At 43.6% G+C, this 25,071-nt stretch overlaps 1 protein-coding gene across 4 annotated transcripts in view; it reads left to right on the top strand.

Moving 5' to 3' along the window:
- Nucleotides 1-23,773, top strand: part of LOC138669974 (uncharacterized) — a 233,337-nt gene extending 209,564 nt beyond the window's left edge. For 3 of the 4 annotated variants that reach the window (XM_069756898.1, XM_069756896.1, XM_069756894.1), the window contains one exon: nucleotides 23,455-23,773. In XM_069756898.1, coding sequence (XP_069612999.1) covers nucleotides 23,455-23,512 — 58 coding nt within the window. In that variant the 3' untranslated portion in view covers nucleotides 23,513-23,773. The remainder of the gene's footprint in view (nucleotides 1-23,454) is intronic. The other variant, XM_069756897.1, reaches the window with a different exon arrangement.
- Nucleotides 23,774-25,071: the final 1,298 nt, after the last annotated feature.

Here is a 25,071-nt window from a genome sequence, read left to right as displayed (position 1 = left end):
AGAGATGGGGCAGGATTGGAAACAGATGGGGCAGAGTGCTGGACAGAGATGGGGCAGAGTGCTGGACAGAGATGGGGTAGAGTGCTGGACAGAGATGGGGCAGAGTGCTGGACAGAGATGGGGCAGAGTGCTGGACAGAGATGGGGCAGAGTGCTGGACAGAGATGGGGCAGAGTGCTGGACAGAGATGGGGCAGGATTGGAAACAGATGGGACAGAGTGCTGGGCAGAGATGGGGCAGAGTGCTGGACAGAGATGGGGCAGAGTGCTGGACACAGATGGGGCAGAGTGCTGGACACAGATGGGGCAGATGTGCTGGACACAGATGGGGCAGATGTGCTGGACACAGATGGGGCAGATGTGCTGGACACAGATGGGGCAGAGTGCTGGACACAGATGGGGCAGAGTGCTGGATACAGATGGGACAAAGTGCTGGAAACAGATGGGGCAGGATTGGAAACAGATGGGGCAGAATGGAGACAGATGGGGCAGGATTGGAGACAGATGGGGCAGGATGGATACGATGGAGACAGATGGGGCAGGATGGGGAGATCATATGGGGCAGAATGGACACTCATGAGGGCAGGATGGGAGAACATATGGCTGGAGCCTGCAATGAGACACACGGGGGCTAGGATGGCGAATATTACCATAGGGGCTAATTAATGGATATTATTATTGCAGTGATGTATTTATTTTATTTTTTGAGTATACTGTTTTAAATGGGGGGAGGTCCTGTTACTGTGTAGAGTGATACTATGTCACCTTCTTTATGTGGTGTAATGTAGAAGTTGGGAAAATTAAGTAATGTGTTCTGCAAGTGGAACTTGAGATAACTATGTTATTTCCTGCAGAGACGAGTCCTGGCTGGATGAAGTGATGGCGGTCTGTGCTGGATGAAAGATGAAGGACTTCACCTAGAGACGTCACTGGTGAGTCAGTGGTAACTATACACTGACACTATACACTGTATACTATATACAGAGGTCCTGTGTATAATGTCACCGGTGATCACTGTATTATCTGTACACAGACACTGCTTACTAATTACAGATCTCCTGTGTATAATGGCACTGATGGTGATAGTATTGTGGGTTTTTTTTTTTATTATTGATCAATATTGTAGTATTCAGTCATTGGTGGTAATATGCGGTCTGGTCATGGTGTTGTGGTATTTGTTCCTTGTATGTGATATTATTCGATCACTGTGGTGCTAATATGTCATCTGGTCATAGTGCTGTGGTATTTGTTCCTTGTATGTGATATTATTGGTCATTTTAAAAATTGAAAAATAAATCAAAATATACCTAAATTGTATTGCATATTTTAACAAATATTTAGTAGGTTACAGCAGTGTAGGGCCCGGCCAAAAGTGTCAACCGTGTTATGGTGGCGGCTTAAAAAAGCTTTTGGCCAAAACAAAAGCTGCCGGCTATATGTGTGATCTGGTGATGGGAACTGTTAATGTGTGATAGGTGAGAAGTGGAGATTTTCCAAGAGAGAGCGGTGGGACTGTGGCCAGTTCAAGGGGTGGAGCCTGGAGGTGGGGCTGGGGTGGAGCCTGGGCGGAGTCTCAAGGGGGCCCCGAAAATTTTGCCAGTATGGGGCCCCGAAATTTCTAGTGGCAGCCCTGCCTACTCTACTGTAACCTATTAAATATTTGTTAAAATATGCAATACAATTTAGGTATATTTTGACCAATATCACATGCAAGGAACAAATACCACCCAACCATGACCAGACCACAAATTACAACCACAGTGATCGAATATCACATACAAGGAACAAATACCACCGCACCATGTCAAGACCACATATTACCACCTCTTGGTGACCAAATAGCACAAACAAGGGACAAATACCACAACACCATTTCCAGACCACATATTACCACCACATTGTGACTGAATACTACAATACTGATCAGTAATAAAAAAAAAACAAAAACACAATACTATCACCATAAGTGCCAGTATTCACAGGAGATCTGTACTTAGTATGCAGTGTCTGTGTAGAGGTAATACAGAGATCACTGGTGACATTATACACAGGAGCTCTGTATATAATGTATAGGTAATACAGTGATCACTGGTGACATTGTACACAGGACCTCTGTATATAGTATACAGTGTATAGTGTCAGTGTATAGGTAACACTGATTCACCAGTAACGTCTCTAGGTGAAGTCCTTCATCTTTCATCCAGCACAGACCGCCATCATTTCTTCCAGCCAGGACTCGTTTCTGCAGGAAATAACAGTTATCTCAAGCTCCGCTTGCAGAACACATTACTTAATTTTTCACAACTTCTACATTACACCACATGAAGAAAAAAAGGCGATATAGTGTCACTCTACACAGTAACAGGACCGCCCCCCCATTTAAAACAGTATACTCAAAAAATAAAATAAATACATCACTGCAGTAATAATATCCCTTAATTAGCCCCTGTGATAATAATATTCCCCATCCTGGCCCCGTTTATCTCATTCCTGGCTCCAGCCATATGTTCTCGCATCCTGCCCTCATGAGTATCCATTCTACCCCATATGATCTCCCCATCCTGCCCCATCTGTCTCCATCGTATCCATCCTGCCCCATGATCTAATCCTGCCCCATGTCTTTCATTCTTCCCCGTGTCTCCAATCATGCCCTCTATCTACATTCTGCCCATGCTTCCAGTCCTGCCCCCAGTGTGTCCAGCAATCTGCCCCAGTGTGTCCAGCATATTACCCCCAGTGTGTCCAGCAATCTTCCCCAGTATGTCCACCATATTGCCCCAGTGTCCAGCAATCTGCCCCAGTGTGTCCAGCATTGCCCCCAGTGTGTCCAGCAATCTGCCCCGTGTCTGACTCCAGCATATTTCCCCCAGTGTGTCCAGCAATCTGCCCCAGTGTGTCCAGCATTGCCCCCAGTGTGTCTAGCAATCTGCCCCAGTATGTCCAATTGTCCAGCATTGCCCACAGTGTGCCCAGCAATCTGCCCCAGTGTCCAGCATTGCCCCAGTTTCTCCAGCATTGCCCCAGTGTCTCCAGCATTGCCCCAGTGTGTCCAGCATTGCCCCCAGACAGTGTGTTCAACAATCTGCCCCAGTATGTCCAATTCTCCAGCATTGCTCAGTGTGTCCAGCAAACTGCCCCAGTGTGTCCAGCATTGCCCCAGTGTCTCCAGCATTGCCCCAGTGTCTCCAGCATTGCCCCCAGAGAGTGTGTCCAGCAATCTGCCCCAGTGTGTCCAGCATATTACCACCAGTGTGTCCAGCAATCTGCCCCAGTATGTCCAGCATTGCCCCCAGTGTGTCCAGCATATTACCACCAGTGTGTCCAGCAATCTGCCCCAGTATGTCCAGCATTGCCCCCAGTGTGTCCTGTCCAGCAATATGCCCCAGTATGTCCAATTGCCCAGCATTGCCCACAGTGTGTCCAGCAATCTGCCCCAGTGTGTCCAGCATTGCCCTAGTGTCTCCAGCATTGCCCCAGTGTCTCCAGCATTGCCCCAGTGTGTCCAGCAATCATCTGCCCTAGTGTGTCCTCCAGCATTGCCCCCAGTGTGTCCAGCAATCTGCCCCAGTGTCTCCAGCATTGCCCCAGTGTCTCCAGCATTGCCCCAGTCAGTGTGTAGTTACACCCCTGCACACACACACACCCAGGAAAACACACATAGGAAACCACACATACTCAGGAAAAAAAAACACATACTCTCACCTGCCATATTTAATTTGTCAAATGCCCCCTCCCCCTGCTATTTAGCATAGAAAACCTTGAGATGAACAGCTGGAGAGATTAGCTGGAATGTGCTGGGCAGTGGCACACAGAGCTGCCTACCTCTCATCATCTCCTGCCATCCTGTCCTGTGCTGCTGCTCTGCACACTGTAGCTCCTCCCCCTCCAGGTCCTGGCAGATCGGACATCAGAGACAGATCTGCACAGTGCACACAGAAGAGGAGGAGGCTGTGTGCGTTCACTATGTAAGTATTGCACCCATCCTCCTCTTCTGTGTGCCAGGAGCTGCCCCCACTCACCGCAGCCTGCACATTACTGAAGCCGGCCATGGCTCTGGCCACAGGTGCAGGCTGCGTGTCCCGCCCTCCTGTTCCTGTGCTCATCACACACTGCAGTGCAGGTCCTCCAGCAGCTGCTTAGACACCGGCCCGGGGGAGCATATGCATTCCTGCAACCCATCCCAGCCCGCCCCTGTGCACGTGCAGTAATGCCCTGATGGCGGCGGCTGGCGGGCAATCTGTGCGGTAGCCCAGGGCCCCCCACACCACTGGGCCCTGGGCTACAGCCCAGATTGACCCTCTTATAATTCGCCCCTGGCGGTAGGAGTCAGAACTTTTGGACATAATTATCCTCTGGTCTGTGGTGTCTTGTTTCTTTTGGTACCATTCACCATTGGCAATATTATTCATGATTTTAAGTGTTATTATCAATAAAATGTATATATTTTTTTCTTATTTGAGTTCTGGTGTGCAGAACTTTATTTATAGGTTCATATATTCTTTGCATGTGACTAATTATATTTATCTCCGGATGGGCACAGGGGTTGGGAATTGTTAACCCTGTGCATTATGTGTCTAATTGGTATCCACTGTTAATAAATGTACTAAATTTCTTACCCTTTCCAACACACTTACTCTCATCATGCTGACATGCGCTCTAACAGTTTTGGCTCCATTACTCCTCAGTCTCCTTCGCTATCCCCAAACCCCAGCACCCTCTAACCAAATAATAATCTCTCCTTCCCTCTTGCCTCCTCACCTGACCTCTTCTGCTGACCTGCTCCTCAACCTCATATCTCTCCTAATAAAACACAAAAGCCACCCACTCTCCTTCTCCCACTTGCTCTGTCTCTCTCTGCTTCTCCTCACTGCTGGTGACATATCTCCTAATCCTGGACCCCCCACATCTCACACCACCTATTACTTCCCCCTCCTATCGCTCACAACCCAATATAAACACCAGAACTCTTGCCCACCTCAAATCCGTGCCCATGACGCCCACCCCTTGCACCCTCTCTCTGGATCACTATGGAAAGCCCACTCCATCTGCAATAAACTCCACGCGATTCACAACCTCTTTACCTGTCGTAATCTTTTCTTTCTGGGCATCTCCGAAACATGGCTGACACCCTCTGACACAGCCTCCCCTGCTGCACTCTGTTACGGTGGCCTCCACTTCACCCACACTCCTCGCCCTGGCAACAAACATGGTGGAGGAGTGGGCCTTCTCCTTTCTTCCAACTGTACCTTTAACACAATCCCACCTCTACCCTCCCTTATCCTCCCCTCTTTTGAAGTCCACTCTGTCCGCATCTACTCCCCCTACAACCTCCAAATGGCTGTCATATACCGACCTCTGGGCCCGACCACTGCCTTTATTGACCAATTCTCCACATGGCTCCTTCACTTTCTCTCTGCTGACATTCCCACATCATCATGGGTGACTTCAACATCGCCATTCACACCCACCAGTAAGCAGCCTCCAAACTCCTGTCCCTTACTTCATCTTTTGGACTTACTCAGTGGTCCTCCTCAGCCACCCACAGAGACGGACACACATTAGACCTGGTTTTCACCCGTTTCTGCTCCCTATCTAACTTCACAACCTCCCCTCTCCCTCTATCTGACCAGCATCTACTCACTTTCTCATCCCTGTCCTCCTCACCTTTCACCCATGTCCAGCAACGTGCGCACCCACGCAGGAACCTCGCACACCTAGACACCCACACACTCTCTGACTCTATCCTGCCACTAGCATCCATATCCTCACTCCATGACAGAGACACTGCCACTGCTTTCTACAATGCAACTCTTGCATCAGCTATTGATATGGTCGCACCTGTCATGCATAGCAGAATGCAACAAATCAATAGACAACCCTGGCACAATAACATCACCAAAAAGCTTCGGCAAGTATCCAGAATTGCAGAATGGTGTGGGAAGAAAACTCATTCGCAAGATGATTTCACTGCACTCAAACAAGCAACACTCGCATTCTAATCAGTTCTCAGATCTGCTAAACAGGCCTATTTTACATCCCTCGTATCTTCTTTATCCCACAACCCCAAACAGTTGTTCAACACTTTTAACTCCCTCCTCCGTCCACAACTGCCCCCTCCGAGCTCCCTAATCGTTGCCAACTGCCAAGACCTTTGTCAGGCACTTCAAAAATAAGATAGACCAAACAAGGCAAGTCTTTGTTGTCAAGCCACCACAATCCCTTTGTATACCAGACCAATTCCCAAACCCCATAACTTCCCTCTCCAAAATCACTGAAGGAGAGCTTGCTCATCTTCTCTCCAAATCACACCTCACCACTTGTGCACTTGACCCCATCCCATCCCACCTCCTCCCCAACCTCACCACCACACTAATCCCATCCCTAACCCATCTCTTCAACCTATCACTAACTTCTGGTACCTTCCCCATTGCTTTCAAACATGCCACAATCACACCTATCCTCAAATAGCCTTCCCTTGACCAAAGCGCTATGTTCAGCTATTGCCCCATATCTTTGCTCCCATTTGCTTAGAAACTCCTTGAGCAGCACATCCATGCTGAACTTTCCTCTCACTTTGCATCTAACTCTCTCTTCGACAACCTACAATCTGGCTTCTGTCCCCACCATTCCACTGAGACTGCCCTGACCAAAATTACTAACAACTTACTTACAGCCAAAGCAAACAGACAATTCTCTATACTCCTCCTTCTAGACCTGTCCTCTGCCTTCGACACAGTTGACCACTGCCTCCAACTACAGATTATCTCCTCCTTATGCATCAAAGACCTCGTCCTATCTTGGATCTCCTCATACCTTACCAAACGCACATTTAGCGTTGCCTACTCCAATAATACCTCTTCATCTCGCCCCCTCTCTGTTGGTATCCCTCAAGGCTCTGTCCTAGGGCCCTTACTCTTCTCAATCTATACACTCGGCCTGGGACAACTCATAAGTTCCTATGGCTTCCAGTACCATCTACAGTGCCTTGCGAAAGTATTCGGCCCCCTGGAACTTTTCAACCTTTTCCCACATATCATGCTTCAAACATAAAGATACCAAATGTAAATTTTTGGTGAAGAATCAACAACAAGTGGAACACAATTGTGAAGTTGAATGGAGTAACCCTACCTTCTAACACTCTTGCACCCCTCCAGTCTGTCCTTAACTTTGCAGCCCGACTAATTAATCTCTCTCCTTGCTACACTCCTGCTTCCACTCTTAGCAAATCCCTTCACTGGCTCCCAATTTCCCAGCACATCCAGTTTAAACTACTAACACTGACCTACAAAGCCATCCATAACCTTTCTCCTTCGTATGTTTCCAAACTAATCTCTCACTATCTTCCCTCACGTAATCTCCGGTCCTTCCAAGACCTTCTCTCCTCCACGCTTATTCGCTCCTCACCCAATCGCCTCCAAGACTTCTCCCGAATATCCCCATCCTCTGGAATTCTGTGCCCCAACATGTCCGGTTATCCACCACATTTGGAACCCTCAAAAGAAACCTGAAAACCCACCTCTTCAAAGAAGCTTACAGCCTCTAATGACCACACAACCACATGACCACCTCAACACCATCTGAGCTACTGCAACCCTCGACCTACTGTTTCCTTCCCCATAATCCAGTAGAATGTAAGCCCACAAGGGCAGGGTCCTCTTCCCTCTGTACCAGTCTCTCATTGTTAGTTTTGTTTACTGTAAGTAATATTTGTATTTTGATGTAACCCCTTCTCATGTACAGCACCATGGAATTAATGGTGTTATATAAATAAATAATAATAATAATAACAATCTCTTGGAAGTGATTTTATGAATTGCTTCATCAAACCCAATTTTATGTGGAGAGGTAGAAGAACTTTATAGGGAGGTACCAAAGTTTCTCAGAGGACATTTTTTTCACCAACTGTGAGCACCCTCGGCTGTCAACTCTTCTTGGTCCAATGATTTTGTCAGTTTTGACTGTTCCACAGACGCAGAAAGCAAGAGTATTTGGTATACCCAGCTTGTTGCCCGAGCAGCATGCACAAGACCTTCAAATCCCCACTCACTTATAAACCGTGGTCTTCATATTTATGTTTGCGAAGAACCAATTACAAGTTCTCGTAGGTTTCCTTCAAGTGTTTGGAATGACCGACAGGGATGGAAGCGTAAAAATTGCCATTGTGGAGTAAAACTGCTTTGAGCCTTCTTTTTGAAGAATCTATAAAAAGACGCCATTGTGCTGAATCATATTGGATTTTGAATTAACCCATCAAACCTTAAACATTGATGCATTAAACCACCTTGTCTACCTGGGCAAAGTAAAGAATGAACTCCTTTTCATGATGTCTGAACCATGAAAAAGACACTTCTGGTAAAATTAAATTTCTGCTTTTGAGCTTTGATCCGAGTAACTCAGCGCCATCTTTGGGAAGATTCAAGTCTCTTACTAAATCCTTCATCTCCTCCTGGGAAAAAATGTCGGTCTTGTATCATCTTCAAAGTCATAACTTGATTCGTCATCTGGTTCAGGTATGATTCCACCTTCATCGGAGCTAGGTATCTCTTCCAAGGTATCAGGGGTCTTGGGTACTGGTATATCTGTGCAATGGTGATGGGACAAATTGCTGAGTGAAGATAGTGGAATGAAATGGAATGCTACCATTTGGAATTATACCCTTTCACATTGCATGAACAGAAATAACAGTGATCACTATGGTTCTTTTGCTCTCGTCATACCATCAGAATCCCATAAAGGAAACCTTTTTTCTTACCCTTGAACCAATTTTGGAGGTCCTCAACACACTACTTGCACACTTTGAGGTGCCCAAACTTTATCTTGATCTCCAAGTTTTAGTCCGAAGTATGCAAAATATACTTTTTTCACAGTCTATATTATTCAGCTGTTGATTCAACACTGTATATTCACCACAAATGAAGCAGAAATGGTCAGGCAAAAGAATACATTTCCGCAAAGCCATAACGCTAATTTGGGGAAACACGGTTGATGAGTGAAATTCCAATGCAAATTTCTTGAAAACATAAGGACCTTTCATTATGTCACTAACCCCCTGACTGCCAACAGCTAATCATGCAGTTCCTATTGATGTTAATGGGGAAAGAAAATAAGCTGCCTGCTGATGATTCACATCAGAGTTTGCAGAAGAACCTATAGGTTTGTTGCAAGTCCTGGATTTTTTCAATATATTTTTTGTTATCAAAACACCAAAATACATGGAAATTATATGAAAATAATCAAACAGCTTTTTAGTCGCAGACCTGTAATATCATTGACTAACATTAGTCAGAGTGCAAGTCTGTATAATGTTCAAATCATCAACCGTTATTATTATTATTTATTTCACCATTAGGATACATCAAATCTTATTGGAAAACCACCCAAATGATAGCAGAGTTTTTTTTAACTAAAAAAACTTTCAAAATGCACTGTTCCAAATTGTTATGCACAATTGTTTACAATAATTTTATAACTTTTAAAGAACTGAAAATGGACATTTGTTGAATATGCCTCATTAAGAGGTCACATTTACTGAAATCAAAGGCTTTTTCAATCAAAAACATTGTCAGGCCAAGTTACACGTTAACATTGGATTCCTTGTGTGAGATCACCTTCACAATTCTCGCATTCATTGATCTTTTGCTTGGAGATTTTGGATAATTTCAGCTTGAATTTTTTTGCAAGATGTTAGAATAGCCTTCCAGAGCTGCCGTTTTGTATTGAATTTTTAAAGTGCTGCAGAGCTGTGGTCATGACTGAGTTGCTGTCTGGTTATGCTCTGCACTCTACAGACAAATGTTGTCCCAGTCCCAGTGTGCCATCTGGTGTGGGGTGCATCACACTCACTTGTAGGCCGCAGACCTCTGCTGCCTCCAGGTGTCCATCCTCAGGGACCACCACGCACACTTTAGGGGACACTAAGTTCTTTACAACAGGCAAGAATTTACTGGTCAATTCAAGTTCATCAGGTGGTGATGTGGCTCCCCCGAGTCCGGTTGCCATGGTGATATTGCCTCACTTTGAAGGGTGATGTCATGCCTGGAAGCGGGAAGAGGTCCCCATGCCAGGTAATACACAGCATGCATCACAATCCCTGCTCCAGGCCAAAGGGGGAGCTCTAGACCCGACTTCTGGGGAGCTGATCTCTCTGGTCATGAGGAGGAGTCAGTAGAGTCTGTGAGGAGTTAGTCTGAGGAGAGAGGAGTGGAGACAAAGGCTCTGGGGAATTGCAGCTGCGTCAGAGCTGACCCCGGAGTGGAGCGCTGACAAGGAGGACGCCAGAGTCTTTGGCTGTGGGGGTGCTCTACACCCCGTCAGCTGAATCTGGAGGCCCAGGGACTGCAAGCTCCCTGTGTACATCGAACACCCGAAGGCACCGCAGCAAACCAGGAGCCCAGAGCTTCCAGTGAACAGGCAATCCCATGATAGGTTTGCGCTGTCTGCCATACGGGTAAAAGCCAACACTCAGGAGAGGGCCGCAGCTAGCTACAGGCAGGAGGGACTCAAAAAAAGAGCGCAGCAGGAAGGCTTTCAACCCCACCTGCAAGATGGATCCCCTGAATGCTTCCAGGCTAGCCAAACTCCTTCTGTCATCTGTAGCTGGTACCCCGGATTGCCTTGTCATCTATTAAAGGGAACCTGTCACCCCGTTTTTTCAGTATGAGATAAAAATACTGCTAAATAGGGCCTGAGCTGTGCGTTACAATAGTATATTTTGTGTACCCTGATTCCCCACCTATGGTGCCGAAATACCTTACCAAAGTCGCCGTTTTCGCCTGTCAATCAGGCTGGTCTGGTCATATGGGCGTGGTGACATCGCTGTTTCTTCCCCCAGATCTTGCATATCTTTATGTTGGTAGCGTAGTGGTTTGCGCATGCCCAAGTGCTGAATCCACTGCGCAGGTGAAGAAAAAATGCGCGATCGGCGCTATTTCCCTGGTGATCGGTAGGGGCGGCCATATTCCTGAGGCCGCGTGTGCGCAGATGGATTCCTCTGCTGCCCGGGGCTTCAGGAAAATGGCCGCGGGATGCCGCACGTGCACAGATGGAGATCGCGGCGGCCATTTTCCTGAAGCCGAGTTCGCGATCTCCATCTGCGCACGCGCGGCATCCCGCGGCCATTTTCCTGAAGCCCCGGGCAGCAGAGGACTCCAACTGCGCACGCGGTGCCTCAGGAAGATGGCAGCCCCCACCGATCACCAGGGAAATAGCGCCGATCGCGCGTTTTTTCTTCACCTGCGCAGTGGATTCAGCACTTGGGCATGCGCAAACCACTACGCCACCAACGTATAGATATGCAAGATCTGGGGGAAGAAACAGCGATGTCACCACGCCCATATGACCAGACCAGCCTGATTGACAGGCGAAAACGGCGACTTTGGTAAGGTATTTCTGCACCATAGGTGGGGAATCAGGGTACACAAAATACACTATTGTAACGCACAGCTCAGGCCCTATTTAACAGTATTTTTATCTCATACTGAAAAAATGGGGTGACAGGTTCCCTTTAAGAAGTAAAAAGGTAAAGAAAACTGCACTTTCCTGCATCCCTTGCTTGTTTTCTGCACCCCAACATTCAGCACCACCTGAACGGACAATTATATCTGCCCTGTGGCCCCGCTCTACCTGTGGGTAGCTGTACGATCTTTGCTGTGTCACCACCGGCCCGAGAGGACCTGAACTGCAGCTTCGGCCATCCCTTGCTGAACACCATGGGAGGCGTGACGAATCAATCCCATATAATTTTTCTCCTTGCATTTTTATTGCATGCCCAAGGCCACAGAGTCGGGTCAGGGCCCTGTGACTTCCCCAAAGAACTGTCCAACCCAATTCCGAGTACCCCACGCCCTGGTGGGCATCACAGTGACATGTGAGAGAGGACACTGCATTTCACATTTCTTTCCGCCTTTGTACGACACCTCCTTGTCTCTACCACACTACTTGTCTACCCCTAAGTCTGCTGACTTAATGAACCTCACCTCAGTGATTTCTTGTACACTTTAGCAGTGCACCAAGGATCGGCCACCTGCCCCCCCAGTAATTCCATGTCCACCGATTTTGAGATTTCATAACATCAGGCTTGCTCCTTGGTACCTTGCTAGAACCCTACACTTCAGACTTTACAGGAATGTCCACAAGGGATATTGATATGGCGTCCCACTGCCTCAAATCACATGATTGGCCCATGCTGACCCTAGCAGACAATTGCATCTGAACATGATCTTGACACTGCACTTTGCTATCTCCCTCACTATCAGGAAGTGCCAACATTTTATTAACACTAGTCCCCATCCACTAGACTAGTTCTATCATCAACTCTGTCTTATCCTATAGACTAAACCTGTTGTACCTATTTTTGTCCTAGGCTGTTGCTAAACAGCTTACTATATAAACCATACTTAAGCTGAGAAAACCAGAGAAAAATCATTCTTGGGCCCCACCATGTAGTTATGTAAAAATACCACACAGGATAGATCCTATATACTATGCCACACAGGAGAGCTGACAGATCCTCTATATACTACACTACACATGACACATCCTCTAAGAAGACCATGGAGAAATCACCAACCACACAACTGAAGAACCGATATCAAATCTTTGTAGAGGATGAAGATGGCACACCTAAGAATGAAGCAATACCAGCAAGCAAAGAAGAAAAGGGCACACAGCAACAAGTGACAGCAAAAAGTACAGCCAAGAAGCAACGAAGAGTGGTGGTGGTGGGAGACTCACTACTGAGAGGCACCGAAGCAGCCATCTGCAGACCGGACATAACTGCAAGAGAAGTATGCTGCCTTCCAGGTGCGATGATCAAGGATGTGACCGATAGGATACCAAAGCTCTTCAGCTCCAAGGACGTCCACCCATTTCTTCTGATACATGTTGGCACCAATGACACGGCAAGGAAGGACCTACCGACAATCTGCAAGGACTTTGAAGAGTTGGGGAAGAAAGTAAAGGAACTGGATGCACAGGTAGTTTTTTCTTCTATCCTTCCAGTAGACGGGCATGGCACCAGGAGATGGAACAGGATCCTTGATGCAAACAACTGGCTAAGACGATGGTGCAGACAACAAGGATTTGGATTCCTGGACCACGGTGTGAATTACTGGTATGATGGACTCCTCGCCAGAGACGGACTACACCTCAACAAACCTGGGAAACACACATTCGCCAGAAGACTCGCTACACTCATCAGGAGGGCGTTAAACTAGAAGAAGAGGGGACGGGAAGAAAAACATTAGACTCGAACAAAGACGACCCAGGAAACATACTCAGAAGGGAGGTAAGAACATTTCTAAAACAATCCACAGTGAGGAGATTGGAACAAAACAAAATCCTCTAAACTGCATGCTCGCAAACGCCAGAAGCCTGACAAACAAGATGGAAGAACTAGAAGCAGAAATATCTACAGGTAACTTTGACATAGTGGGAATAACCGAGACATGGTTAGATGAAAGCTATGACTGGGCAGTTAACTTACAGGGTTACAGTCTGTTTAGAAAGGATCGTAAAATTCGGAGAGGAGGAGGGGTTTGTCTCTATGTAAAGTCTTGTCTAAAGTCCACTTTAAGGGAGGATATTAGCGAAGGGAATGAGGATGTCGAGTCCATATGGGTTGAAATTCATGGAGGGAAAAATGGTAACAAAATTCTCATTGGGGTCTGTTACAAACCCCCAAATATAACAGAAAGCATGGAAAGTCTACTTCTAAAGCAGATAGATGAAGCTGCAACCCATAATGAGGTCCTGGTTATGGGGGACTTTAACTACCCGGATATTAACTGGGAAACAGTTTCTGCTAATAACCAAGAAAAATTATCTTTCACAATTGGTGCAGAATCCAACCAGAGGAGCAGCACTTTTAGACCTAATACTATCTAATAGACCTGACAGAATAACAAATCTGCAGGTGGTTGGGCATTTAGGAAATAGCGACCACAATATTGTGCAGTTTCACCTGTCTTTCACTAGGGGGACTTGTCAGGGAGTCACAAAAACATTGAACTTTAGGAAGGCAAAGTTTGAACAGCTTAGAGATGCCCTTAATCTGGTAGACTGGGACAATATCCTCAGAAATGAGAATACAGATAATAAATGGGAAATGTTTAAGAACATCCTAAATAGGCAGTGTAAGCGGTTTATACCTTGTGGGAATAAAAGGACTAGAAATAGGAAAAACCCAATGTGGCTAAACAAAGAAGTAAGACAGGCAATTAACAGTAAAAAGAAAGCATTTGCACTACTAAAGCAGGATGGCACCATTGAAGCTCTAAAAAACTATAGGGAGAAAAATACTTTATCTAAAAAACTAATTAAAGCTGCCAAAAAGGAAACAGAGAAGCACATTGCTAAGGAGAGTAAAACTAATCCCAAACTGTTCTTCAACTATATCAATAGTAAAAGAATAAAAACTGAAAATGTAGGCCCCTTAAAAAATAGTGAGGAAAGAATGGTTGTAGATGACGAGGAAAAAGCTAACATATTAAACACCTTCTTCTCCACGGTATTCACGGTGGAAAATGAAATGCTAGGTGAAATCCCAAGAAACAATGAAAACCCTATATTAAGGGTCACCAATCTAACCCAAGAAGAGGTGCGAAACCGGCTAAATAAGATTAAAATAGATAAATCTCCGGGTCCGGATGGCATACACCAACGAGTACTAAGAGAACTAAGTAATGTAATAGATAAACCATTATTTCTTATTTTTAGTGACTCTATAGCGACAGGGTCTGTTCCGCAGGACTGGCGCATAGCAAATGTGGTGCCAATATTCAAAAAGGGCTCTAAAAGTGAACCTGGAAATTATAGGCCAGTAAGTCTAACCTCTATTGTTGGTAAAATATTTGAAGGGTTTCTGAGGGATGTTATTCTGGATTATCTCAATGAGAATAACTGTTTAACTCCATATCAGCATGGGTTTATGAGAAATCGCTCCTGTCAAACCAATCTAATCAGTTTTTATGAAGAGGTAAGCTATAGGCTGGACCACGTCATTGGACGTGGTATATCTCGATTTTTCCAAAGCGTTTGATACCGTGCCGCACAAGAGGTTGGTACACAAAATGAGAATGCTTGGTCTGGGGGAAAATGTGTGTAAATGGGTTAGTAACTGGCTTAGTGATAGAAAGCAGAGGGTGGTTATAAATGGTATAGTCTCTAACTGGGTCGCTGTGACCAGTGGGGTACCGCAGGGGTCAGTATTGGGACCTGTTCTCTTCAACATATTCATTAATGATCTGGTAGAAGGTTTACACAGTAAAATATCGTTATTTGCAGATGATACAAAACTATGTAAAGCAGTTAATACAAGAGAAGATAGTATTCTGCTACAGATGGATCTGGATAAGTTGGAAACTTGGGCTGAAAGGTGGCAGATGAGGTTTAACAATGATAAATGTAAGGTTATACACATGGGAAGAAGGAATCAATATCATCATTACACACTGAACGGGAAACCACTGGGTAAATCTGACAGGGAGAAGGACTTGGGGATCCTAGTTAATGATAAACTTACCTGGAGCAGCCAGTGCCAGGCAGCAGCTGCCAAGGCAAACAGGATCATGGGGTGCATTAAAAGAGGTCTGGATACACATGATGAGAGCATTATACTGCCTCTGTACAAATCCCTAGTTAGACCGCACATGGAGTACTGTGTCCAGTTTTGGGCACCGGTGCTCAGGAAGGATATAATGGAACTAGAGAGAGTACAAAGGAGGGCAACAAAATTAATAAAGGGGATGGGAGAACTACAATACCCAGATAGATTAGCGAAATTAGGATTATTTAGTCTAGAAAAAAGACGACTGAGGGGCGATCTAATAACCATGTATAAGTATATAAGGGGACAATACAAATATCTCGCTGAGGATCTGTTTATACCAAGGAAGGTGACGGGCACAAGGGGGCATTCTTTGCGTCTGGAGGAGAGAAGGTTTTTCCACCAACATAGAAGAGGATTCTTTACTGTTAGGGCAGTGAGAATCTGGAATTGCTTGCCTGAGGAGGTGGTGATGGCGAACTCAGTCGAGGGGTTCAAGAGAGGCCTGGATGTCTTCCTGGAGCAGAACAATATTGTATCATACAATTATTAGGTTCTGTAGAAGGACGTAGATCTGGGTATTTATTATGATGGAATATAGGCTGAACTGGATGGACAAATGTCTTTTTTCGGCCTTACTAACTATGTTACTATGTTACTATGTATATACTGCACCACACGGGACACAACCTCTATATACTACACCACACAGGACAGATCTTCTATATGTAAATCATGCACCGATGATATTTTTCAAGATACAGCGGAGTCACGGATGAGAAAAGAACTAATTTCCACACAGTCCACTGTCTATAACTATTTTACTTAGGAACGAAGATATTCCTACTCGGTTTTGATAAATGCACAAAAAAATCACATCAAGCAAACATTTTGCCAGAAGGCTATATTCACTGCTCGGCACCCAAGTAAGGGGTCTAGCCCATTGTGGCTCTCACTGAAGAGCTGGAGGAAGGTGAGTTTCAATGCTCCTTTCATTTTGGTGTTGGTGCTGTGTGGCGGCCATTGTTGCTGTGGCTTTGTGCTGGTGTGGCGGCGTGGTCTGGAGTCATGGGGACTCAGTCTTGCAGCATGGGTGCTGTGGGGCAACAGGCCATCTGCCCTGCTGGTGCGTTGCTGCTGTGGCGGTGGGCGCCGCAAGGCTCCGCTCCATTTGGGCGATAGGACCCACTACGAGGTTTGCCGTGAAGTGGCAGTGGGCTTCATACAGTCTGATCAGAATGTTAAACTGAAAACCTCATATTCAGTTATATAAATTTTTGCCTAGCGGCTTTAGATCAACGTATGATTTTGGGATGCTCTTTTTTTTCCTTTTTGCAACCCAAGAGAACCGTTCTGCTATTTTCCCTATGGCAATTTATATGTTGGCATGCCCATCTGAACCAGCTGCCATTACCTTATTACATCCTGAAAGAAAACTTGACTATATGGAGAATATTACAAAATTATTCAAATATATACATACACATCCTCGGCGATGCCGTGGACAAAGTCTACTGGAGCTGAATCACTGCTCTGCCTTATATTGACACATAGAGAGTCTCCTCTTTCAGAGAAGAAAACACAAGTCCTTCCTGGAGGTCACTGCATGCTGTGTCAGCACCTAAAAGTAGCACAGAATCTTTATTTACTGAACAGCACAAAAACAGTGACAAATCTAGGGTTTCTGACTGTTAATTCTGGTAGGAAACATGGTCCGTAGAGTCAATATACCTAACTAACTAAAGGCTTTGTTCCGGCCTTGTGTCTCTTGGCGCTCAAATATATTGTGATGTGTGCACATTTACTTACTGCGGCATCGCAGTAGGGCTTTTCATGTTTCTTACCGCCCGGTCTGCTCTGAAAGACAGACTCAGGACATGCAGGCAGATGCAGAGTTCTTCCAGCCCGAGAGCAATACCGAGGAGGCTTGTGCTATAACGCTTCCACAGGATGCGGCACCTCTCACTTCATAGATCCTGGGCCCCATCTATTCTTCAACAGCTTTTAGGCTAAGTGCACACGTTGCAGAATTGCCGCGGAAATTTCCGCGGCAATTCTGCGCCTCCTGCCACAGGTATATCGCATGCGGAATTGGCATGCATATTCCCGCAGAAAACTAGCGTTTTGCAAACATAATTAGCTTGCAGAATGGATTTAAGTGTGGGGTGGTAGAGTGTACAGGAGCCGTCCCCATCTAGTCTTCATTTCAGATACACCAACACCTCAGCTTTACATTAAATTGCTGGTGCAGCCAGTGCTACTGCAATTTCTTCAAAGTGTCCCAGGTCCATTTTTCAACACTATAACTTCAAGTAGTTTTTACATGTTGCTTGTGCTAGTGTCAGAAGCCTGTGTGACCTAATTGTGCTATCATTCCTCTCTTTGTCTCCGGATTCTGTCTTGTCTCCCACTAAGCATATCTTGAATGTAATTGATCAGTAATTGCAAATGGAGCTGCCAGCAGTGAATCTTGATAGTCTGCATGCCCAAGCGCATGTAGCTTGGCAAAACGCTCATAATTGATATTGAATAATTCGAGGTGTTTTGTAAATGTTGTTTCCATTATTTCATCATTTGCATATCATTATGATATGCATCGATACTGTGACTTCCATAATTCCACATCTTTTCTTTCTGGGTGTCACAATTTCAATACTGAGGTATATTTTAGTTAAAACTAATTATAAATTGGTACAATACCACAGGCAATTTGTCACCCAACGATGAATCTGCATTGTATTCTGTGTTCTTCTGTTAATTGAATCCTTACAGAGATATTGTATGGTATTATAAATTGCTATGGAGGCCGTATCACAGATCTTTAACACAACCATGTGCATTCAACCTCCAGATTTATAAAATGTATTTAACTTATCCTTTAAAGTGCTTCCACAAAGCTCAACATGCTATCATTTTCCTAAAATACAATGACAATTTGGCGATGTGTTTGCGGTTTGTCCAGTCTTACAAATTAATATGAAAGTTTAGTTTTATAATCTCTATCAAAGACTAACAAAAAAGGAGGGCAGGATGTTAAGCACATCCTTATTCATGAATATACCTTCATATTTACAGCATGGAAGAGCGTAGTAAAGTGGAACACACACATACTGCAATTTCTTACACAGAGATTTAGGGGCATTTTGAAGACTTTTAAGCTAACTCATCTGTGCTTGATTGTTAAGTTCCTATTCTTAGTAGCCTAGATTTATTTTTTATGCAAAGTAGGTCATATGTGTAAAGTAAGTGTATTAGAGTGAATTATTGTCCCATATGTGACTTTCAGTTAAAGAAAACCTGTTACCATAAAAATGCAGTCCAATCTGCAGACACTATGTTATAGAGCAGGGAGAGCTATGCAGACTGATACATAGTTTTGTAGAAAAATATTCAGTATAACTTGTGTTTTATCCATTTAATCCTCTGCTCTTTCGGAGATTTTCAGTCCAGTGGGTGGTCCTATTGCTGACTGACAGCTTTCTTTATATAACAGTACAGAAGAGTGCTAGCTGTCAGTCACGGATAGGATCGCCCACTGGACCAAACATCACAGAAAGAGAAAGGATTAAATGATCAAAAAACACAGGTTATACAGAATCATTCCTTACAAAACAATACATCAATCTGCTCAGCTTCCCCTGCCGTATAACATGGTTTCCGCAGCTTGGACGGCATTTTCATGGTGACAGGTTCCCTTTAATTATATTTATTATACCAACATTTAAAGATCGTGCAATATGGTAAGTACTAGTTCATTTTTTTTAATTTTTCATTAGCAGTAGTGAATAAGTTATTCTATCTGGTAGAAAGCTTTCAGTTACAGATTCCACAGATATTAGGTTACTTTGTATCTCACTAATAGTTGAAAGAAGGTTTAACCATCAATTACCTACTTAGCATGAGCACAACTCACTAAAGGAAGGAAATCAGATTAGTCAAGAAACCTACATCCAACCTATTTTTGCCTCCACAACCATCATTGGAGAGTCTAGTAACTTTTATCTAATAGCATACCCCACTTAAATTGTAGGGATCTTCCCATAATATCTGAATTACAATATGTTTTAGGGTCAATGCACATCACATTACAACCCGCATTACCAATGCACAGCAACACAGTCCCTACGCATCTGTATTTTCGACTTTTATCGGACACCGTATTCTCCATTAAAAGCAATGCCACTAGAGGAGAATTTGTACATAATACAGAATATGATAGAGTATGCTTCCTATGTTTTTGTGAAAGGATATGGAATTGCGTTACTGATCCCCATAACATAGAGGTGTAATACAGTTGTGTGCATTGACTCCTTATTCTCCATTCTGCTTGTTCTTAATTTCTGGACAGAAACTATATCCATCTCTAATCTTCAACTCTACTCCAGGAAGGATGGTGGCATTTGCTTCCCTCTCATTGTAAGAGAAGGCTGGTTTTACAAGGTACTCTTAGTACCACCTTGTTACTACTGTACCTGCTACTGTGGTAACTTGGCTTCTTTCTCTGACCTCTGCTAGATAATTATTAGCCATTCACTGACTCTTGAACATAATGTTATGGACATTTTATTGTATAGCGATTTTGAAGCTACTGATATGAGTATTATTATTGAATTATTGAATTTGAAGAATATGTCTGCATGGATCATACAGTATATCTGACATTATCGTTTAAAGCAGGAGCAAATAAAAAAAGAGCTGAATACATACTGTACGTGTATCCAGTAGATTCACTGGCAAAAATCAATATCCAACCTTTTATAGATACGTTTGTAAAACTATAAATTTTCATTACAAACATTCAGGGGCAATATTCATAAAATAGCTTAAGCCATAAATCTGGAGTAAACACCATGATCGCAATATTTTTGCACAACTCAACAAATATTGTGACTTTTGGCATTTACCCACCAGCTACACCAATGGGGAAGGATGGGTGTCGTCATGCCCGCCCATGAAATTCATCATAAGTTGCACCGCTAAAGTGGCATAACTCAAGAAATGGAACGCCCAGCTGGCATACATTTCTGGCGTGGTTCACACTAGGTATCAGACACGTGTAATTTATTATGAATTATGTCAGGGTACACCAGCAAGCACTTAATTAAGACTTCATTTGAATGGATGTTAGTCCAGTGGGGGATACTAATAATACTATATGTATAGTTAGAATGCATTACCAAGTAGTATATTTCTATTTGCAAATACAAAAAGCAAATCATAATGTAAGTTTATAAATTTATTATGTTTACTGACTCACATTTTATGTGTCACCATTCCATATATTTACCTGTCACTATTGACCACAGATGTTTTTAGGCAATACCTGCTTGGTAGGTAAAGATATTTTAAAGGAAACCAGTTACGTCAAAAAACGCTATTAATCTGTAGGCTAATTACATTCTTGACCTGCCGAGCCCTGGCACTTAGAGCCTCGCTGCAAGGAAGAAATTAACATTATTCCAACCAGCAACCTTTGGGCTTCAGTAACAGGGAAGGTGCTGAAGCGGATTCAGTCACTGCTCAATGTATAGAGAGTGGTGACTGTAACCACGTCCCTGGCACTGACTGACAGCAGACTAATGCTCAGTGAGCTGTCAGTCAGTGCTGGGGGAGGGGTTACAGCTGCTATGCACAGAGTGGTGACCGAGCCTGCACTGGCACCTCCCCTGTGACTGAAACCTGAATGCTGCCAGGAGGAATAAAGTTAATTTCCTCTCAGCAGCGGGGCTCAGAGTGCTGGAGTAGGGCATGTTCAGAATGCTATTAAGCTGCAGATTAATCCCAAGGAACCCTGGAAACCACGTTGTTAGTACATAACTTGTTTTTAAAGTGCCCTGACAATTGTTTTACAGAAACCTAAGAGAGAGAAATACCTCTTGCTATGCTGGAGACCAGTACCAAGATATTAAAGGGCTGGTGTCACGAACGTGCCCCTGCTATGTACTGTGTAATGACCGTGCAGGAATAGTCTATCATACCACAGCAACATATGGACACCTAAATATCATGACATCTGTGAATTTTCATTAGCGGTGAATGTGTACTTCTAATTTAGGAGAACTTTATTAGAAAAATAGCAGATAAGTCTATTTTGCTAAATAGCAGAGGTTTCTTTTTAATAGATCGAAAAGTTTGTGCTGAATCATTTCATACCTTAGCTTTATAGGCAAGTGAGTACAGTACTTTAAATCCTTTTCAATTGCTAAAATATTGTGCTCTCAAGAGTTAATACTATAAGCAGAGTTGTAAAATTCACTAATTTACACATGTTAAACATACCAGCTATGTGCCATGTATCATTGATAAATCTGTAAATCAACCCATAAAACATAGTGATGAGCGAATCTTACAACGTTTGGCCAGAAAATTCAGTTTGCATTAACTTTATTCAATGAGAATCAAATGTACATTCAATATTCTCTGAGGTCTCTCCAAACTCAATAATAAACATATGTAAAAAAATATATACTTACTTGCACAAACATATTGTCCAAAAAAGAAGAGAATGTCCAGCTTCACCGAATCCGTAAAAAAGAGTTTTCTTTATTCACAAACTTTAAGCATAGAGGATACAGACTTCAGCACAAACCATATGAGTAAGAATCTCAACGCGTTTCAGGAGACTAAGCTTCCTTGTCATGATTAAGGGAGCTTAGTCTCAGGAAAAGCGTTGAGATTCTTACCCATATGGTTTGTGCTGAAGTTTGTATCCTCTATGCTTAAAGTTTGTGAATAAAGAAAACTCTTTTTTACGGATTCGGTGAAGCTGGACATTCTCTTCTTTTTTGGACTTTATACGCTTGGACACAGCGTGTCCGTGCTCCCGAGGTTTGGTTTATGCATCACGGGTGAGCTGATTTATATTCCTTCTTACTAACAAATTGTGCCATACGGAAATGATTGTCATCTTCAGTCCAATCCATCTTTTTGCCTAAAACCTCTTGGAATGACTTAACCGAAATGGTTTTTTAACCCCTTTCCAGACCTTTTTATTCCAGAAAAATGTTGGCCTGTTGATAAACATTTTGTTTGATTTGCCTTGAGGCAAGTCACTTGTCTGTAGCGCTAGAGGCAAATAATTGGCTCAAAAGTCAACTCCAGCTGGGGTTGTTCTTTGTCTTACCTTTGGGGCCCACTATTGTGCCATAAATTCCACTAGACGATCCTCGTGCTTTCTGGTGGGCTAGTACAACCTTGTACAGAGGCACACATACACTAACAAAATGCACCAGCACGTAGCAATTAATAAATACATAAATTCTACTGACATTACTAAGTACATAATACTCTTTATGAGAGTATTCCTTTCTTTTTTTTTCCATGAATATGGTCGTTAAACATAATCAGTTATGGTACAATATGTTTATATATTTTTATGTGAGTAGTAAACCATTTTTCATCTAAAAATGTGTAAGCCATCCAACTGTGTGAAGGTGAACCTCATGGATGGACCCTAATTCTTCTGACTCACCACTCTCTGCGTCCAAGGGCCTCCTATATACTGGGGACTAAAAAGGATCCGGCTTTATTCTTATCATACCTATCTGGGAAAGATGGCTAGAAAAGAGTGCGTATTATGGATGAATAGAGTTCTAAGAGTGTTGTATAGCTCAGTACATTGAAGGGCTAGCAATACGTCCCTAAACATATGGCCACATTAACTTCTAAATTATAGAAAGATTTAATATTTCCATATCTCTGGCACCTTACTACAAAGTTGATGTTTGTGCTGACAATATGTCTTTACAATGAATGGTGTGTGACATTTAACTATTTTGTATAGAGTTTCACATAAAATAATTTTGTATATACATAATACTAGGGTACAATATAAATCACGTGTGATTTGATTTCTGAATTTTTTTTTAATTACAAACTTTTTGTCATTTGCCTCTCCTTTTCTGTGTTACAGTGATCCACCCTCAGGCGTGGTTGTGCCATTCAGTAAAGTACTGATGGTTTGGAAATGAACAGATTTATGACGTTGGTCCCTTGTGACTGGAATTTATTCAAGCCATCTGTACAGAAAATGAATTTCATATGTGAAGACTAATCAAGAATCATACCATTGGCACACCAGTGGGTTTTTCTTTTTTGGAGGGTAGAAACTATTCACAAGAATTGTATTATCCTGTAGATTTAGCTTGTTAAAACATTAGGCATGATTATGTTAATATACAGTATTTACTTATCCATACACTATTATTAATAATAAAGTTTTTTACACTTTGTTTTGGATAGTGACTCGCCGTCTCTAAAGTCAAAATACCTACATGAGTATAAAGAAGCTACCGTATATATAATGGGGGAAAAAATCACCAATAAATTCAAGAATACCTATATAAAAATGTGCAAAGATAAAAATCAATAGAAATATATTCTTTATTGCGTAACAAAATAATTAAAAACATAAAAATAGACATACAAAAGTCAAGACATATAAAATACTAAAGGCAGGTGTTATGGCTGGCAATCAGGCAACACAGCGTGCAGTAATCAGCGCACATACAGAGATCTGGCAAAAACCCAAAACAATAGGACGAGCTCTGAGACGTGGAATCTCTGTAGACTGCAGTACCTGAACTGTCCTCACACAACTGGAAGCAGCAGTGGATTGCGCCTATCACTACCTATGCAACTCGGCACTGCCTGAGGAGCTGACTAGCCTGAAGATAGAAATACAAGCCTGACTTACCTCAGAGAAATACCCCAAAGGAATAGGCAGCCCCCACATATAATGACTGTTAGCAAGATGAAAAGACAAACGTAGGAATGAAATAGATTCAGCAAAGTGAGGCCCGATATTCTAGACAGAGCGAGGATAGCAAAGAGAACTATGCAGTCTACAAAAAACCCTAAAACGAAAACCACGCAAAGGGGCAAAAAAGACCCACCGTGCCGAACTAACAGCACGGCGGTGCACCCCTTTGCTTCTCAGAGCTTCCAGCAAAAGATAATAACAAGCTGGACAGAAAAAACAGAAAACAAACTAGAAGCACTTATCTAGCAGAGCAGCAGGCCCAAGGAAAGATGCAGTAGCTCAGATCCAACACTGGAACATTGACAAGGAGCAAGGAAGACAGACTCAGGTGGAGCTAAATAGCAAGGCAGCCAACGAGCTCACCAAAACACCTGAGGGAGGACGCCCAGAGACTGCAATACCACTTGTGACCACAGAATTCACAACAGTACCCCCCCCTTGAGGAGGGGTCACCGAACCCTCACCAGAACCCCCAGGCCGACCAGGATGAGCCACATGAAAGGCACGAACAAGATCTGGGGCATGGACATCAGAGGCAAAAACCCAGGAATTATCTTCCTGAGCATAACCCTTCCATTTGACCAGATACTGGAGTTTCCGTCTAGAGACACGAGAATCCAAAATCTTCTCCACAATATACTCCAATTCCCCCTCCACCAAAACAGGGGCAGGAGGCTCCACAGATGGAACCATAGGTGCCACGTATCTCCTCAACAACGACCTATGGAATACATTATGTATGGAAAAGGAGTCTGGGAGGGTCAGACG

Source organism: Ranitomeya imitator, chromosome 3 (genome assembly GCF_032444005.1).
Source record: "Ranitomeya imitator isolate aRanImi1 chromosome 3, aRanImi1.pri, whole genome shotgun sequence".
NCBI classification, from domain to species: domain Eukaryota; kingdom Metazoa; phylum Chordata; class Amphibia; order Anura; family Dendrobatidae; genus Ranitomeya; species Ranitomeya imitator.
This window is presented reverse-complemented; position numbering and strand designations above follow the sequence as displayed.